The 19464-nt window shown below is 34.7% G+C and overlaps 1 protein-coding gene across 1 annotated transcript in view; it reads right to left on the bottom strand.

Annotated features, from left to right (window-relative positions):
* LOC117324421 (autophagy-related protein 2 homolog B-like) overlaps positions 1-19464 on the bottom strand; it is a 75939-nt gene that overhangs the window by 11441 nt on the left and 45034 nt on the right. Inside the window, exons 13-33 of the mRNA XM_033880271.1 lie at positions 17759-17878; positions 17342-17509; positions 16817-16920; positions 16269-16441; positions 15988-16081; positions 14970-15171; positions 14335-14477; positions 8874-9025; positions 8303-8460; positions 7593-7725; positions 6799-7034; positions 6549-6629; positions 5962-6068; positions 5532-5624; positions 5122-5192; positions 4308-4375; positions 3835-4014; positions 3247-3358; positions 2886-3106; positions 2319-2535; positions 24-63 (exon numbers count right to left, since the gene is read on the bottom strand). Coding sequence (XP_033736162.1) covers positions 24-63; positions 2319-2535; positions 2886-3106; positions 3247-3358; positions 3835-4014; positions 4308-4375; positions 5122-5192; positions 5532-5624; positions 5962-6068; positions 6549-6629; positions 6799-7034; positions 7593-7725; positions 8303-8460; positions 8874-9025; positions 14335-14477; positions 14970-15171; positions 15988-16081; positions 16269-16441; positions 16817-16920; positions 17342-17509; positions 17759-17878 — 2873 coding nt within the window. The remainder of the gene's footprint in view (positions 1-23; positions 64-2318; positions 2536-2885; positions 3107-3246; positions 3359-3834; positions 4015-4307; positions 4376-5121; positions 5193-5531; positions 5625-5961; positions 6069-6548; positions 6630-6798; positions 7035-7592; positions 7726-8302; positions 8461-8873; positions 9026-14334; positions 14478-14969; positions 15172-15987; positions 16082-16268; positions 16442-16816; positions 16921-17341; positions 17510-17758; positions 17879-19464) is intronic.

Below are 19464 nucleotides of genomic sequence, written 5' to 3'. Positions count from 1 at the left end.
CCACTTTTCATATATGTACTTACCCATGATCTTTTGATCTTGTAGAATACACAACTTCTTTTTCTGTGTAAAATAAAGAAAGTATCATATCAGTACAGAACTGATTTTAGAGAAAACATTTTGGCACACTTCATTCTTGCCTTACCATTTTAAGTCTAATACTTGCAGTGTCATAGAAAGTCATAAACACGAAATAATCAAAGACTTCAAAAATTTCTTACGAAATGCTGACTATACCTTTGCAAACTCTATTCTCTGACAATGTTATTGTTTGGTGTATTGTCAAGGGATTAAGGCCTGCAGCAGCTTAAATCTTATACCTGGTATATACATGTACATAATATACAGACAGCTCCCTGACTAACCAGTAAATGACACATTAACTTGGTTCCAAACCTTGTGTGTTGTCAGGGTTACTGACCTTGTGTGTTGTGAGGGTAACTGATCTTATATGTTGTTAGGGTTACTGACCTTGTATGTTGTCAGGGTTACTGACTTTGTGTGTTGTGAGGGTTACTGAACTTGTGTGTTGTGAGGGTTACTGACCTTGTGTGTTGTGAGGGTTACTGACCTTGTGTGTTGTGAGGGTTACTGACCTTGTGTGTTGTGAGGGTTACTGACCTTGTGTGTCGTGAGGGTAACTGATCTTATATGTTGTTAGGGTTACTGACCTTGTATGTTGTCAGGGTTACTGACTTTGTGTGTTGTGAGGGTTACTGACCTTGTGTGTTGTCAGGGTTACTGACATTGTGTGTTGTGAGGGTTACTGACATTGTGCGTTGTCAGGGTTACTGACCTTGTGTGTTGTCAGGGTTACTGACCTTGTGTGTTGTCAGGGTTACTGACCTTGTGTGTTGTGAGGGTTACTGACTTTGTGTGTTGTCAGAGTTACTGACCTTGTGTGTTGTGAGGGTTACTGACCTTGTGTGTTGTGAGGGTAACTGATCTTATATGTTGTTAGGGTTACTGACCTTGTATGTTGTCAGGGTTACTGACTTTGTGTGTTGTCAGGGTTACTGAACTTGTGTGTTGTCAGGGTTACTGACCTTGTGTGTTGTGAGGGTTACTGACCTTGTGTGTTGTGAGGGTTACTGACCTTGTGTGTTGTGAGGGTTACTGACCTTGTGCATTGTCAGGGTTACTGACCTTGTGTGTCATCAGGGTTACTGACCTTGTGTGTTGTGAGGGTAACTGACCTTGTGTGTTGTAAGGGTTACTGACCTTGTGTGTTATGAGGGTAACTGGCCTTGTGTGTCGTCAGGATTACCGACTTTGTGTGTCGTCAGGATTACTGACCTTGTGTGTTGTGAGGGTAACTGACCTTGTGTGTTGTAAGGGTTACTGCTGACCTTGTGTGTCACAAGGGTTACTGATCTTGGGTGTCGTCAGGGTTACTGACATTGTGTGTCGTCAGGGTTACTGACCTTGTGTGTTGTGAGGGTTACTGACCTTGTGTGTTGTCAGGGTTACTGACTTTGTGTGTTGTCAGGGTTACTGACCTTGTGTGTCGTCAGGGTTACTGACCTTGTGTGTCGTCAGGGTTACTGACATTGTGTGTTGTCAGGGTTACTGACCTTGTGTGTCATCAATATTGACCTTGTGTGTTGTCAGGGTTACTGACCTTGTGTGTCGTCAGGATTACTGACCTTGTGTGTCGTCAATACTGACCTTGTGTGTTGTGAGGGTTACTGACTTTGTGTGTTGTGAGGGTTACTGACCTTGTGTGTTGTCAGGGTCACTGACCTTGTGTGTTGTGAGGGTTACTGACTTTGTGTGTTGTGAGGGTTACTGACCTTGTGTGTTGTGAGGGTTACTGACCTTGTGTGTTGTGAGGGTTACTGACCTTGTGTGTTGTCAGGGTCACTGACCTTGTGTGTTGTCAGGGTCACTGACCTTGTGTGTTGTCAGGGTTACTGACTTTGTGTGTTGTGAGGGATACTGACCTTGTGTGTTGTGAGGGTTACTGACCTTGTGTGTTGTGAGGGTTACTGACCTTGTGTGTTGTCAGGGTTACTGACCTTGTGTGTTGTCAGGGTTACTGACCTTGTGTGTTGTCAGGGTTACTGACCTTGTGTGTTGTTAGGGTCACTGACCTTGTGTGTTGTGAGGGTTACTGACCTTGTGTGTTGTGAGGGTTACTGACCTTGTGTGTTGTGAGGGTTACTGACCTTGTGTGTTGTGAGGGTTACTGACCTTGTGTGTTGTGAGGGTTACTGACCTTGTGTGTTGTGAGGGTTACTGACCTTGTGTGTTGTCAGGGTTACTGACCTTGTGTGTTGTCAGGGTTACTGACTTTGTGTGTCGTCAGGGTTACTGACCTTGTGTGTTGTCAGGGTTACTGGGCCTGAAGTCACTCCCTCCATACATGTACCAGACCAGAGTCATTTCCTTTAGAGTGTACCTCTGCTCTGCCATTGGGTAATGGTCAGGTGACTTCAACAGGTCAGTCCGACCAAGAGGCTGACTGAAGAAATTTTCCTTAATCTCTATAGGGTCCGTCACCAACACTCGAATAGAAGGCTCACCATCTCGTGGCTGTAACGTTAAAAACAAACTCTTGTTTTGTTTAACTGAATGATATTATATTCCTTTTTGTGGGTTTCTTTTCAAAATTTATTTAAGGAATAAACCAATTCATGGAAATTGTGCAAATAAAAATCCTTCTCCATATAGTTGACCAACTTAGTTGTGTGTTAATTTTAGTAAATACCTTGGTCCATTCTTTCAAAACTTTATTCATTAGGGACTAAATTATGTGTTTTTATGTAGATTACCAATAATACTCTACTGGAATTTATAAGGAGTTATAATCTTGAAGATATTTACAAGACATTCTTAATTGTGACTTAAATCTGAAAGCTACAAAAAAAATCATGGATTCTTACCATGATACCAAGTCCTGGATCATCAATAACGCAGAACTCTTCATCATCACTCATCACCTCCATTCTCTCTGATAAAGCACTGCTTGCAAACGAATCAGCACTATCGGATATCACGATTGGCCGGATTCCTCCAGCAGGTGGCACTGGCTGTGATGTAGCTCCACCATTGGTAACAAAGTAAACCTGGGTGGTAGAGGATGGTGAAGCATTCTCTGGGAGATCTATGAAAAAGAATGTCAATGTGAGGTTAAGAGGCTCATTGTATGCTCCAATACTATTTTCATTTTCATTTCGTTAAAGAATAACAAAATCCTGCCTGTTTAAGCTTGGTAATGATGTAAACAGATTTTGGGGTACGTACTTGCTGTCTGTTGAGACTCTAACATGGCATCCTCGACTAAAGTCTCCAGATGTCCCTGGCGAGATACAGTCAGACCTACAGCATCAACATCCTCTGTAGCAGAATCCTGCAGCTGTAGGAAAAATTGAATGGTTACAAATATCACAAATTCCATTGCCATGAGCTTTTTCCTCGAGCCGAACTTGAAATATGAAATATCAAAATACAAGATTTCTAATTTCAATATTTTCTCTACACCAGTAGGATATCTCACAACAATGACAATATCTGTGTAACCAGTGATTTCATTGATACTAGATAAAGAATTGTGTGTCTTTGTTGAGGTGCCCTAAAAACCAGATGAAATGAGCAGGTTTGACAATGCCCACCACTTAGACAGGGGTATAATCAGGAAATATCAACACACAAGAAATAGGTGAAATATCAACACACAAGAAATAGGTGTATTTACTTCATCGCCCAGCACTTAGATAGGGGTATAAATCAGGTAATATCAACACACAAGAAATAAGTGTATTTACTTCATCGGCCACCACTTAGACAGGGGTATAAATCAGGTAATATCGACACACAAGAAATAGTATTTACTTCATCGCCGACCACCAGGTCCTGAGTACTGTCCCCTAGACTAGGTGTCCCTTCCCGGGCGTACAGATCTCCATCACTGGCAAAGTACTGAATTAGTTCCATCAAAGCCTTACAGGAGTCAGAACAGGTCCGCAGGTTAAGTCGGTTTGTCAGAACCTTTAAATCTGTCTTAGGGAATTTCTGTAAGATCAAACAGAACATAAATACCAATACTGTACTGTTACCAATGTACTTTATTCAGCAATTATAAGATCTAGATTAAAATGTCAAGAGACTTATAAAATCAGTCAAACATCAAGTATTTGATTTTTGTCTTTAACCAAAGTCACTGAAGTGATGAAAGACATATTAAGAAGAATGGTGAAAAGCGGTGATCATTCTAGGTATTATCTAATACAGGGTCCAAATAAGTTTTCCTAGATTACAAAGTAACCAGATATTAAAATATCCACATTTATTTATTGGTAACTAACCAAATCCTTGCCGTCGTTGAATCGCAGTGATAGTTCAAACCTCTCCAAGTCAGCCACACACACATAATCTGGCGGCATGAAAAATGTTTTATTAATGTAGAGAAAACAGTATTTGATAACAGATTTATAACTCAAAGTATTTCTACATGATACAGTACACATTTGAGATGTAAATCAGGCTCCTTGACCTCATAACACTTGCCAAGCCAAACCTCTCTTTTTGGGAAGAAGGCTCCCAATTTAAAACCCTAAATTCAGACGGGAAGTATCTGTAAATCTTGTTATTCAGAAAGAGCAGCATAAAATATGTAGATATATATAAGTATACATAAAATATGTAGATATATATAAGTATACATAAAATATGTAGATATATATAAGTATACATAAAATATGTAGACATATATAAGTATACATAAAATATGTAGATATATATAAGTATAATTTTGTCAAAAGGAGGTCTAGAACTGTACATTCCTTATGCTTGAAATTTGAACAAAGTCTCCTCACTCCATGAAGTTGTGACATACACAACACTTCAATTGTCTTCTGTATTGTCATTAAATAATTCCTTCCTTAACTATTTTGAACTCCCATCAAAGGAATTCTCTTAAAAGTTCATGCACTTAAGAACAGTCTGAACTGAAGATATTGTATTTGTCGATCTGGAATATTTTTAAGGCAGTATTTGAACATCCCACTTATCCGTATTGTGAAATTCTTTACACTCAACGTAGATATCATATGACCCAATTGTATTATTATAGGAAATTAGCATGTATCAGAAAGAATTGTAACTATCTGAAAGTTTTACCTTTTCGTAAGTTTGGAATCACGTTCACATGTTTTTGGGATAAAAACAGGGATGCATCATCCAAAACAAATCTGAAATATAACGAAAGTCTGTACAGGAAACAGGTCTCAATAACGAAAGTCTGTACAGGAAACGGGTCTCAATAACGAAAGTCTGTACAGGAAACAGGTCTCAATAACGAAAGTCTGTACAGGAAACAGGTCTCAAACGGAGTAATTTACTGTGTATATACATCTGTGTGACATATACTCTTGTTTTCACTTGTTTTCACTTGTTTTCACTTCGATCTATTTATTCTTTACACACAGGAGAAAAGAACAAAGTCTGAAAAGATGACTGTACCATATGATCAACAATTACTGGTAAAATAGACTTATTTTTGCATAGAATGTATCCATGGCAACACATACCTAAGTAGTGAGGTAGGAGATTCGGCTATGATGTTGCTGGATATACTGAAACTCTCTGCCATTAACAATGCATTTGTTTTGATGTGGAGCGGTCTGAAACAGTAATTTGACATTATACACATAGATGTTTGAATTGGCCGACAACCCAGATGTGTTTTGTAATTAAGGTGGTAAAACAGGATATTTGTGATGATATAATCATGATATTTCACCACAAATCTTTAAAACAGTCGGATTTATTTAAGCTTAGCCTTGGTAAACAAACAAACAATCTTTTGGTGGTTTTTGTGCATTTTTCAGAAATCTAGGTCGCTCATTACATATGAAGTAAATCAGAATTTCATTGACCTATCAGGGTCCCACTAGTTTTCTAGTTTTGTGTACTAGATTGTGTGGCACATCTCAGACTATCTACTAGATTTCTGCCCACCTGTAATCAACAGCACAGTCCCACAGATGTACATGAAGCTCGGTCAAAACTTTCGCCATCGTATAGCCCAGTATATCATAGTCCTTCACATCTAGGAGCGCCAGTATCTACAATGTCAAGTGCTAATAATCTGAATCTTTAGTTCATTCATTCCACTGAATGATGAGTTGACATCATTTGAGGTGGTCTTAATTTAACGAATGAGAAGTTGACTGTACATGTATTGAATTTTCTCACGACTAATTCATTTCATGGCTCAATGAATTCTATCAAAACAATATTCAATCCTCACATCTCCGTTAATATATTACCATAGGTATTTCTATCATATATCAGAAGCATATACTAGACTTTGAGGAAATATGTTTAATGTAAAACTTTTACCAAAAGAATAACAGCATTTGGTTTTATTTTCAAATCTATTTTAATCAAAAGACTCTCTGCTGTTGATTCTCACGGTGTAATTTTACATAGATAGATACAAGTAGACAATACTGCATTGGTGAACTACAGACAAAAACTTGTATAATTGAGTTCAACTTGAGAAAGAACTTGAAATATACATGTCAACCAAACAGACAATTTACCTGTGAAATCCAGCTCTGATCTGCTGCCGCCATTTTGTGTCGGAGAGTTCCACCTCTGATTCCCACAGACACAAGAAACTCCTGTAACATGACAATTTCAAGGTCGTTCAGCAAGGTGACATTCTCTTAATATCAAATAGTAATTTCAACTGGTTCAGCAATATATATTTTATTTGAACTGAATGTAGGTTTACCATAATTATAAACATTTTTTTATTTTTTTTTTATTTTTGAGGGTTTCTGGTCTCACCTTTATCTTTTCGTCCTTTGTTAAGTCACTGATTGGTGTAGAATCAAGTTTGATTTTGACAGCAACGGACACCATATCATTGGTATCCATATCATAAGATGTATCCATGGACTTGGCTATGACACCAGAGTCAGTCTTGTATATCAGTCTGTGGTCTCGGAGGTGGTCAGCAACCCTACTTACATCCTCCCGTGTTAGACTGACCACCTTATCTTTAAACACATCATTCACAGCAGCTGCAATATATCAGGGATATCATTAACTATATACTTCACAACCAAATTATCCAAAATGGGGACACATGAACAGGGGAGTGGCTCGTGGATACATGTATTAAATACATGTCAGGCTGCTGAAGTTATATGGGGTGGATTCGGTGGTTGGGGGGTTGGGGGTTGGGGGGTCGGGGTCGTGGTGGGTGTGGGGGGATCGGGGGGGATCGGGGGTCAATAATTATTGAACTAAATAACAGCATTTTATTGTCTGACTGTAAAAAAGTTACTGTGAAATACTACGAAAATTATGTCTATCTCAGCATATTTGTTTTCAATTCTTTTCTTATGTACAATTTGAAGGGTACATATATATGTTCTCCAGCATTCCATCATGAGGCTAGATTGGTTTTTGGGTTTTAATATTTTTAATGATCTATCAATAAGTATGGCGAATGAGGCCCTGGCATCAAAATGTATGTTGAAAATATTGCATTTAATCTTTATAAGTGATCCCCAGACAAACTGGTCTTTATAAGTGACCTCCTGACAAACTGGTCTTTATAAGTGATCATAACCTACCAGAGTGGTAGAGCTCTGCCTTGTGACTGAGGAAGCAGACATATTGAAGGCTCGGGTCACCATTGTGATTTACTACAGAGAAGACATTGGCATCATCAAGTAGGACTACCACCTCTCCATGTGTCTTTTCTTCCTGTAAATACAAATTAACTTGGTATATAACAACTAAACATCTCCCAATGTCTCTTTTCTTCCTGTAAATACAAATTAACTTGGTATATAACACCTAAACATCTCCCAATATCTCTTTCCTTCCTGTAAATACAAATTAACTTGGTATATTAAAACTTAATAACATCTCCCCATGCCTCTATTCTTCCTGTAAATACAAATTAACTTGGTATATAAATGTCTCTTTTCTTCCTGTAAATACAAATTAACTTGGTATATAAAACCTAAACAACTCCCCATGTCTCTTTTCTTCCTCTAAATACAATACTTGATAGATGAAACCTAAACATCTCTCAACAGTGTATTTTCTCTTAAAATACAAGTCTATATACAATGTAATATCTAAAACCCCCTTTTCCCTTTGTTCATATTTTTCTCGGGTTGATAACCATTGTAATGACTGCATCAATTGTATATGTCCACCCCGGGTTGATAACCATTGTAATGACTGCATCAATTGTATATGTCCAAAGAAACATTTCCTAAAAGCTTTAGAAAAAAAACTTTACCCAAATAAAATACTGAAGTTATTAACAGACCTGAGAGTTTGTGATAGCCGTGAGTTTGCCTTTGTCTATCTTCACTGACAGACACATTTTACTGGGCTGTTCCTTCTTGGTGGGTTTCCGTCGTGGATAACGCGAGTCATGGATACTGTAGTAACCAAAACTTGTGTCATCCTCCTCATCTGAGGACTCTGTCAACAAAAGGAGACAAATATACAAGGTAGTTACTAAGATTAAGGATTTCATATCTTTACATTTTACAGGAATTCTTTTCAAAGATTATCTACAATTTTTTTTTCTTCCAATTTTGTCAAGTTTATTTATTTTGATAAAAGAAATGTACACGTATGTATCATTCAGAAAGAACAACCACATTTGGGCCTAACAGGATTACTTTGTTTTAAAAATCCTTATAGAAATCTTAACCTTTCTCTCATTTCAATGGTACTATACTCAACTTATCCTGTTATTTTAAAGCAATAGTCTATATTCAGTCTAAACTCTTGTATATATATATACAATGTATCTGCATTTTCTTTATTTTTTTCTTTACATATCTAATTCTAAGCACAATATAAGCAGTGTAAATTTGAAAGTTACATACCATACTTAATAGCGGACTTGGCCATGTGGAAGGAATCCTGAAGGGCATTTGGGTAACAGCTGAGGTCAAAGGTCGCTGTAGCCAATAAGGGGTCATGTGTCTGAAGAGGTGAGGGGGCCATTGGTTCCCATAGCAACAAGTCACTGTTTATCCTTCAATGTCAACAGTTAAACAGTGAAATGAGAGCATACATCCTTTCATATTTCTCATAGTGCTTTGTATTGCATGTATAACAACATCACTAATTCAATGATAACAACATCACTAATTCAAATGTTAACAACATCACTAATTCAAATGTTAACAACATCACTAATTCAAATGTAACCAACATCACTAATTCAAATGTAACCAACATCACTAATTCAAATGTAACCAACATCACTAATTCAAATGTTAACAACATCACTAATTCAAATGTTAACAACATCACTAATTCAAATGTAACCAACATCACTAATTCAAATGTAACCAACATCACTAATTCAAATGTAACCAACATCACTAATTCAAATGTAACCAACATCACTAATTCAAATGTTAACAACATCACTAATTCAAATGTAACCAACATCACTAATTCAATGATAACAACATCACTAATTCAAATGTTAACACCATCACTAATTCAATGATAACAACATCACTAATTCAAATGTTAACAACATCACTAATTCAATGATAACAACATCACTAATTCAAATGTAACCAACATCACTAATTCAATGTTAACAACATCACTAATTCAAATGTTAACAACATCACTAATTCAATGATAACAACATCACTAATTCAAATGTAACCAACATCACTAATTCAAATGTTAACAACATCACTAATTCAAATGTAACCAACATCACTAATTCAAATGTAACCAACATCACTAATTCAAATGTTAACAACATCACTAATTCAAATGTAACCAACATCACTAATTCAAATGTAACCAACATCACTAATTCAATGTTAACAACATCACTAATTCAAATGTAACCAACATCACTAATTCAAATGTAACCAACATCACTAATTCAAATGTAACCAACATCACTAATTCAAATGTTAACAACATCACTAATTCAAATGTAACCAACATCACTAATTCAATGATAACAACATCACTAATTCAAATGTTAACACCATCACTAATTCAATGATAACAACATCACTAATTCAAATGTTAACAACATCACTAATTCAAATGTTAACAACATCACTAATTCAAATGTAACCAACATCACTAATTCAAATGTTAACAACATCACTAATTCAAATGTAACCAACATCACTAATTCAATGATAACAACATCACTAATTCAAATGTTAACACCATCACTAATTCAAATGTTAACAACATCACTAATTCAAATGTTAACAACATCACTAATTCAAATGTAACCAACATCACTAATTCAAATGTAACCAACATCACTAATTCAATGTTAACAACATCACTAATTCAATGTTAACAACATCACTAATTCAAATGTTAACAACATCACTAATTCAAATGTAACCAACATCACTAATTCAAATACTAACAACATCACTAATTCAAATGTAACCAACATCACTAATTCAAATACTAACAACATCACTAATTCAAATGTTAACAACATCACTAATTCAATGTTAACAACATCACTAATTCAAATACTAACAACATCACTAATTCAAATACTAACAACATCACTAATTCAAATGATAACAACATCACTAATTCAATGTTAACAACATCACTAATTCAAATACTAACAACATCACTAATTCAAATGTTAACAACATCACTAATTCAAATGTAACCAACATCACTAATTCAAATGTAACCAACATCACTAATTCAATGTTAACAACATCACTAATTCAAATGTAACCAACATCACTAATTCAATGTTAACAACATCACTAATTCAAATGTAACCAACATCACTAATTCAATGTTAACAACATCACTAATTCAAATACTAACAACATCACTAATTCAAATGTAACCAACATCACTAATTCAAATACTAACAACATCACTAATTCAAATGATAACAACATCACTAATTCAATGTTAACAACATCACTAATTCAAATACTAACAACATCACTAATTCAAATGTTAACAACATCACTAATTCAAATGTAACCAACATCACTAATTCAAATGTAACCAACATCACTAATTCAATGTTAACAACATCACTAATTCAAATGTAACCAACATCACTAATTCAATGTTAACAACATCACTAATTCAAATACTAACAACATCACTAATTCAATGATAACAACATCACTAATTCAATGTTAACAACATCACTAATTCAAATACTAACAACATCACTAATTCAAATGTAACCAACATCACTAATTCAAATGTTAACAACATCACTAATTCAAATGTAACCAACATCACTAATTCAAATGTAACCAACATCACTAATTCAATGTTAACAACATCACTAATTCAAATGTAACCAACATCACTAATTCAAATGTAACCAACATCACTAATTCAAATGTAACCAACATCACTAATTCAAATGTTAACAACATCACTAATTCAAATGTAACCAACATCACTAATTCAATGATAACAACATCACTAATTCAAATGTTAACACCATCACTAATTCAATGATAACAACATCACTAATTCAAATGTTAACAACATCACTAATTCAAATGTTAACAACATCACTAATTCAAATGTAACCAACATCACTAATTCAAATGTTAACAACATCACTAATTCAAATGTAACCAACATCACTAATTCAATGATAACAACATCACTAATTCAAATGTTAACACCATCACTAATTCAATGATAACAACATCACTAATTCAAATGTTAACAACATCACTAATTCAAATGTTAACATCACTAATTCAAATGTAACCAACATCACTAATTCAAATGTAACCAACATCACTAATTCAATGTTAACAACATCACTAATTCAATGTTAACAACATCACTAATTCAAATGTTAACAACATCACTAATTCAAATGTAACCAACATCACTAATTCAAATACTAACAACATCACTAATTCAAATGTAACCAACATCACTAATTCAAATACTAACAACATCACTAATTCAAATGTTAACAACATCACTAATTCAATGTTAACAACATCACTAATTCAAATACTAACAACATCACTAATTCAAATACTAACAACATCACTAATTCAAATGATAACAACATCACTAATTCAATGTTAACAACATCACTAATTCAAATACTAACAACATCACTAATTCAAATGTTAACAACATCACTAATTCAAATGTAACCAACATCACTAATTCAAATGTAACCAACATCACTAATTCAATGTTAACAACATCACTAATTCAAATGTAACCAACATCACTAATTCAATGTTAACAACATCACTAATTCAAATGTAACCAACATCACTAATTCAATGTTAACAACATCACTAATTCAAATACTAACAACATCACTAATTCAAATGTAACCAACATCACTAATTCAAATACTAACAACATCACTAATTCAAATGATAACAACATCACTAATTCAATGTTAACAACATCACTAATTCAAATACTAACAACATCACTAATTCAAATGTTAACAACATCACTAATTCAAATGTAACCAACATCACTAATTCAAATGTAACCAACATCACTAATTCAATGTTAACAACATCACTAATTCAAATGTAACCAACATCACTAATTCAATGTTAACAACATCACTAATTCAAATACTAACAACATCACTAATTCAATGATAACAACATCACTAATTCAATGTTAACAACATCACTAATTCAAATACTAACAACATCACTAATTCAAATGTAACCAACATCACTAATTCAAATGTTAACAACATCACTAATTCAAATGTAACCAACATCACTAATTCAAATGTAACCAACATCACTAATTCAAATGATAACAACATCACTAATTCAAATGTAACCAACATCACTAATTCAATGATAACAACATCACTAATTCAATGTTAACAACATCACTAATTCAAATGTAACCAACATCACTAATTCAAATGTAACCAACATCACTAATTCAAATGTTAACAACATCACTAATTCAAATACTAACAACATCACTAATTCAAATGTAACCAACATCACTAATTCAAATACTAACAACATCACTAATTCAAATGTAACCAACATCACTAATTCAAATACTAACAACATCACTAATTCAAATGTAACCAACATCACTAATTCAAATGTAACCAACATCACTAATTCAAATGTAACCAACATCACTAATTCAAATACTAACAACATCACTAATTCAAATGTAACCAACATCACTAATTCATTTATTCTAGCTAAAGTTCTATTGAATATTGGAACAGGTAGTGTAAATATCAAGCTGACGGTACAAGTTTCATGACCAGTTTCATAAAGGAATGATTTTAATATTATAATCTTTCTTACAGGAAGAAAGTAACAAGTTTTTACATTGTATTCATCCATTTTCTAAAAATTGTACATAAAATGCAGATTCCTTTAAACGTAACTAATTGTGATATTTGTACTGTAAGAAATAGCTCCAGTATACGTAGTTTACCTATTGTATAGAACCTCATAGTTACCTATTGTATAGAACCTCATAGTTACCTATTGTATAGAACCTCATAGTTACCTATTGTATAGAACCTCATAGTTACCTATTGTATAGAACCTCATAGTTACCTATTGTACAGAACCTCATAGTTACCTATTGTATAGAACCTCATAGTTACCTATTGTATAGAACCTCATAGTTACCTATTGTATAGAACCTCATAGTTACCTATTGTATAGAACCTCATAGCTACCTATTGTACAGAACCTCATAGTTACCTATTGTATAGAACCTCATAGTTTACCTATTGTATAGAACCTCATAGTAACCTATTGTATAGAACCTCATAGTTACCTATTGTACAGAACCTCATAGTTACCTATTGTACAGAACCTCATAGTTACCTATTGTATAGAACCTCATAGTTACCTATTGTATAGAACCTCATAGTTACCTATTGTATAGAACCTCATAGTTACCTATTGTATAGAACCTCATAGTTACCTATTGTATAGAACCTCATAGTTACCTATTGTACAGAACCTCATAGTTACCTATTTTATAGAACCTCATAGTTATCTATTGTACAGAACCTCATAGCTACCTATTGTATAGAACCTCATAGTTACCTATTGTATAGAACCTCATAGTTACCTATTGTACAGAACCTCATAGTTACCTATTGTACAGAACCTCATAGTTACCTATTGTATAGAACCTCATAGTTATCTATTGTACAGAACCTCATAACTACCTATTGTATAGAACCTCATAGTTACCTATTGTATAGAACCTCATAGTTACCTATTGTATAGAACCTCATAGTTACCTATTGTACAGAACCTCATAGTTATCTATTGTACAGAACCTCATAGCTACCTATTGTATAGAACCTCATAGAAGTGTTTATCAGGAATGTACAGGTTGACGAAGGGCAGGGAGAACTCCATGGTCATGTGTGTATTGCCAAGTGACTTTTCCTGGAACTCCTGGATCTCCCTCCGATCACCAGGCATGATCATCTGTGGGAAAATTAAAATCTTAACTATTATATATATCAACAGAGTGTGATTATCAAAGATCATAATTAACCAACAAAATACCTTATATATCAACAGAGCGTGATTATCAAAGATCAGATTTATCAACATTTACTGTTAAGATATCAAAAAATGAATACTGTACAGAAGGGAACTTTCACCACAAATTTTCACCATTTACTTCGATGAAAGATTCCAGGGCCAAACCTGGTATACAGTTAGCCCTATCAAATATGATTTCAGCAAATGATGGATAATACCTCATAATGAATACTGAACAATAGGTCAAAGTGACTTATTTTCTTTACATTAATCAAGTGCACAACACTCAATATGGATACATTATTTTTCTAACTGTAGATTATCCAAGTTTTCAACAAAAATTTATTTTACAACTCCATGTATTACAGTGACCTTTGACCTAGGTAGTTGCTAAACCTAGCTATAATCTGATTGACCTTGACCTATATTTACCTCCTCACTGACATGTGTAGATTGGTCCTTTTCACTGTATTCCTCTTTTCCATACATGTTCTTCTTGTTGGAAAAAGGAGACGGGTCACGCTTGGTGAACAGACATGCTCCATTGAAAGAATCCTGGGGCGTATTATCTTCTGATTCCACCTGATCCTCCTCCAGCACCGAGGTGGTCTTGTTGGTGACTTTGATGGACAGCCTTTAGAATAATAGACAAAGGGTAATAAGTTACCATATTTATTCAGTTATAATCCCATGTTTAGTAATATATAAGTTACCGTATTAATCCAGTAATTACCCTCTAGTAAAATGACCAAGAAGAGTGTTGATTGCATTTAGCATCAAATACCAAGGACTAGTACTGTTATACATATGTGATGTTATTTACAGTATAACTTGTCAAAACCGGTCCCTGTCTAATCCGGATCCCTGTCTATTCTGGGTTTACTGTTTGGTCCCAGCATTTTCATTCTTAAACTATAGTAGTTAAAACCTGTATAATCTGGAACCTGTCTATTCTGAAAACTGGCGTTGTTTAACTGACCATGGTAGAAGTATCCTTCTAAAATGGACCTGCTCAAACTGGCCGTCACATTTTCTCAAAAAGCAACAACCTAAACAAACACTTCAAAAACTTTCACAATTACCGATTATTCAGGGTGACGACCATGTCACTGATTGAAGTGCCAGTTGTGATTTAACTGTAATTGTAATGGCATCTCGAGGTGGTTGACGACTATTCATCATTCAAAAAGAATTACTGTCACATATTGCAGTACTTTTCAAATGTATTCTCGGAATACATCCGAATCAATACCTGTGCAAACCGGCCAAATTGTCTGGTCCCAGTGACATCGGTTTAGACAGGTTACACTGTATTAACTTTAACTTGTTAGAATTTCAGACAAACTTGTCTAACCTGATACATATATGATTTAATGAAAATAGATAAGCTAGATTGTGAACTCAAATCCACTGAGATTAGTTGAACTCTACACAGCTGTTAAGTTCCTACCTCGGAAAGTTATTACACCCATCCTCATTCTCATCACCACCCACAAAGGCAAACGGCTCAGGCTCTTCTTTGATTGGGTCGATCTTAAAAAAGGCTGGAATCAAAGATACAAAGCTACAGAACAGAGTTGTCTCCCTTCCAATGTATTAAACCTTTTACAAGATACTTCATAAACATTTCATCACTAGCAAAACTAAGTCTTTGTGAATTATTTGAAATATAAAATAATTTTAAATTAATAATTTTTGAATGAAATTTGAATGCCTAACTACAGTACTGACCATGAATTTCCCGACTGGTGATGTCCAGCTCTGAGATGGACTGTGAGGACAGGAAGCTGGTTTGGAATAACACGTCTGACATTTGTAGGATCAGGATCTCATCCCGCAAGTTCTTCTGCCACCATGGCAACTTGTCTACTTGGGACAGGGGTCGAAGGTCAGGGATGGGAAATCTACAGAACAGGAATAACAGGATGTTCAATATTTGTTTTTAAAAACATGTATATAATAAATGGTTCGTAACTTTTGTTAAAAATGAAGGTTTTCACTAAAAATGTTCATGTCTTGACACATAATCTACAAAGTAAAACTATGGCCAAACCTGTCTATAAAGACCACTCAAGGGAGATGCCAAAATGGTCTTTATAGACAGGTGGAACATATTCTAATACTCAAAATTTCCTTAATATGTACTGTGTATATAATTTATACAGGAATACTATGGTCAAACCAGTCTGTAAAGAAAATTCAAGGGAGAAACCAAAATGGTCCTTAAACACAGGTTGTACATATCTTTAATGTAATCTATAAAACGATATTCTAATAACCTGAGAGACAGTTTGGCAGCAGGACAGGATATCTGTAGGTCGTATTTGTGCTCTTGGGTGCCGGGACCATCATCTAGTGCCTGACTCAGGGCATAGGATGTCATCTGCACAATCAATCAACATATTAGTATACAAGTATGGAGACAGCAATTCACTATATAAATAACCTTTAAATTACAATGTTGAAAGTACACATTCAATCAGTCACATTAAATATTACAGACATTAAGTAATGCATAAATAAGTTATTTATTCTGAATACTTTTATTGAATTATAGAATATTAACCATATCTGTTTCTACCAGGTAACACCATGTCTGAGTGAAGAGGTTTACAGGTAAATGGATATACACGAAGATGAAAATCACCCACTAAACTCAAAAGTTTGCTGCGTTTATCTCACTGTGTACAGCTAGTGATCACTTTCAGACTGGGTCTCTTAACTCCTTGTAGTAGATAGTGGCTACCTCATTAAACAATAAATACAGAATTGTTTGAGGTTTGTGAGTATTAGTTGTGCCTTACCCCGCCTGATATATTGGTGGCCACACTTGTGCTGTAGGGACGTCTGGTTGGCTCGGGTTTGATTAGGCTATTGATTCTGTCCACAATGGTGATATCCACCTCTGACTCGAGCTGTGCCAGCACAATACTAACCTCTGTTTTAGGGAAACTGTTGGGTTTCTGAGACCCCTGTATCAACAGATATCCAGTATTTATATTTTACAAAGAAATATGTAGAAATATATGAAGGCAGATAGGTCTATTTCCTGTCAAAATTATAAGTTTGTTAATTATGCTGTCACAAATATTTCAGATGACTCCTTGGAAAAATTGAATATCAAAACATGATCAGAGAAATTTTATAGGGATGGAAAAAAATTTCATCTTAATGTTAAAACATCTTGATGTGATGTTGGTAAATAATAAAAGCCACCCTACCCGTAGCTGTTCCAGGCTTTTGATGGTGGCCTTAACACAGGGGGCACCACCATGCATACTACTGTACATCTGGCTGGAGTGGATTGGAGATGGCGCCACATCTCGATGAAATACCAGCAACTGAAACAAACAGAATACTGTAGCAGTGTATTAAGTACATGTTAGGGCCTCATCACAATTTAACAGCTGGTCAATGTAAGAAACACCAAACATGGGAAATTATTCACAACTAAAAAAATCAACAGACCTATGTAAATCTACATTAACTTGTTTTAACATTTGCAACTTTCATCTAATTTAAGATGTTTTGTTGAAAGAGTGCTTAGGGAAGGGAGATAACTGCTACTAGCAGTATAAGGTCTGGCAGATATGATGATGCAGTTGGTATGATGGAGGATGGATCAGGAGGAGTTGAATGTTTTGTAAAATGTTGATAAAATTGTACAATATATTTCCATACAATTATCATTAGTGTTGCTTGAACATTGTTATTAAATGAGAAGTCTATAAACACCTTCCACCACTATGACCAGATAAGCTTAGGCACATGATTTCAAGCACACTCTTCCGTCCCTGATACCACATCAACCAGTGGTAGGAACAAACATGATAAGCCCTGCTATTGTGACCTATTTATGCTGTAACAATAGAATTTGACATTGTTTCTATTTTTTGTAGTAAGATGTATTGTCTAATCCATTGAGCTTTATCATTATTGGTTAGAAGATATTACAGGATATTTGTCACACAATTACCGGTAAAAACCTGTGTAATTTGCACACCAGTGTAATTTGCACAGGTATTTTTTGGGGCTGAAAATGCTGGACAAAAACTTCTGTCTGTATATTTTGCGGCTGACAACAATTGAACAAAAATGATGTACAGGAGATGCCCAAAGTGACGTATGAAAATGAAACTAAGACAGATTATCACAAAACTTTGCTTAAAATTATTCTACTGAATACTTGATGATTAAAATTATTTGATCATTTTGTGTTTGTAATAGCTTAAAGGAAAGAGCAAATTGCATATTTTCTTTAAATTGACCGTAAGAGGAAAAGCTATGGTAACCGCTGTGCACACAGCATATAAACAATTATCAGCTTACACAACGTTTCAAAGAATTGTAATATATAAAAGTAATTACTAATTCTCAACAGACAGGTCATATGTGGACAAGGAAAACCCTAAAGCACTTAATGTATCATGTAAGTCCAGCCTTAAACATGTGTATAAACAATTAATCATCCAATAAATATGTATATACCAAATAAGGCATTGTAATTAATTAACTAGGTACATCCTCGTACACATGTACTAACATCGTCAGGAAGTCAGGAGGTTCCTAATGTTTTCTCAATTACAAAAGATAGTCTTGTTTGAGGTAAATCACATGATTTTTAGAGCCTATTATCCTAATGTGATCTGTATGTCTATTGTCTACCCAGGTAGTGAGGTATATTAGATGTGGTGTCAGATGTGTTTCTGATCACTACACATAACATGGTGTCAGATGTGTTTCTGATCACTACACACAACATGGTGTCAGGTGTGTTTCTGATCACTACACACAACATGGTGTCAGATGTGTTTCTGATCACTCCACACAACATGGTGTCAGATGTGTTTCTGATCACTACACACAACATGGTGTCAGATGTGTTTCTGATCACTACACAACATGGTGTCAGATGTGTTTCTGATCA

This window comes from Pecten maximus, chromosome 3, assembly GCF_902652985.1.
Source record: "Pecten maximus chromosome 3, xPecMax1.1, whole genome shotgun sequence".
Lineage (NCBI taxonomy): Eukaryota > Metazoa > Mollusca > Bivalvia > Pectinida > Pectinidae > Pecten > Pecten maximus.
The sequence above is the reverse complement of the archived record's forward strand: the minus strand, read 5'-3'. Positions and strand labels throughout refer to the sequence as shown.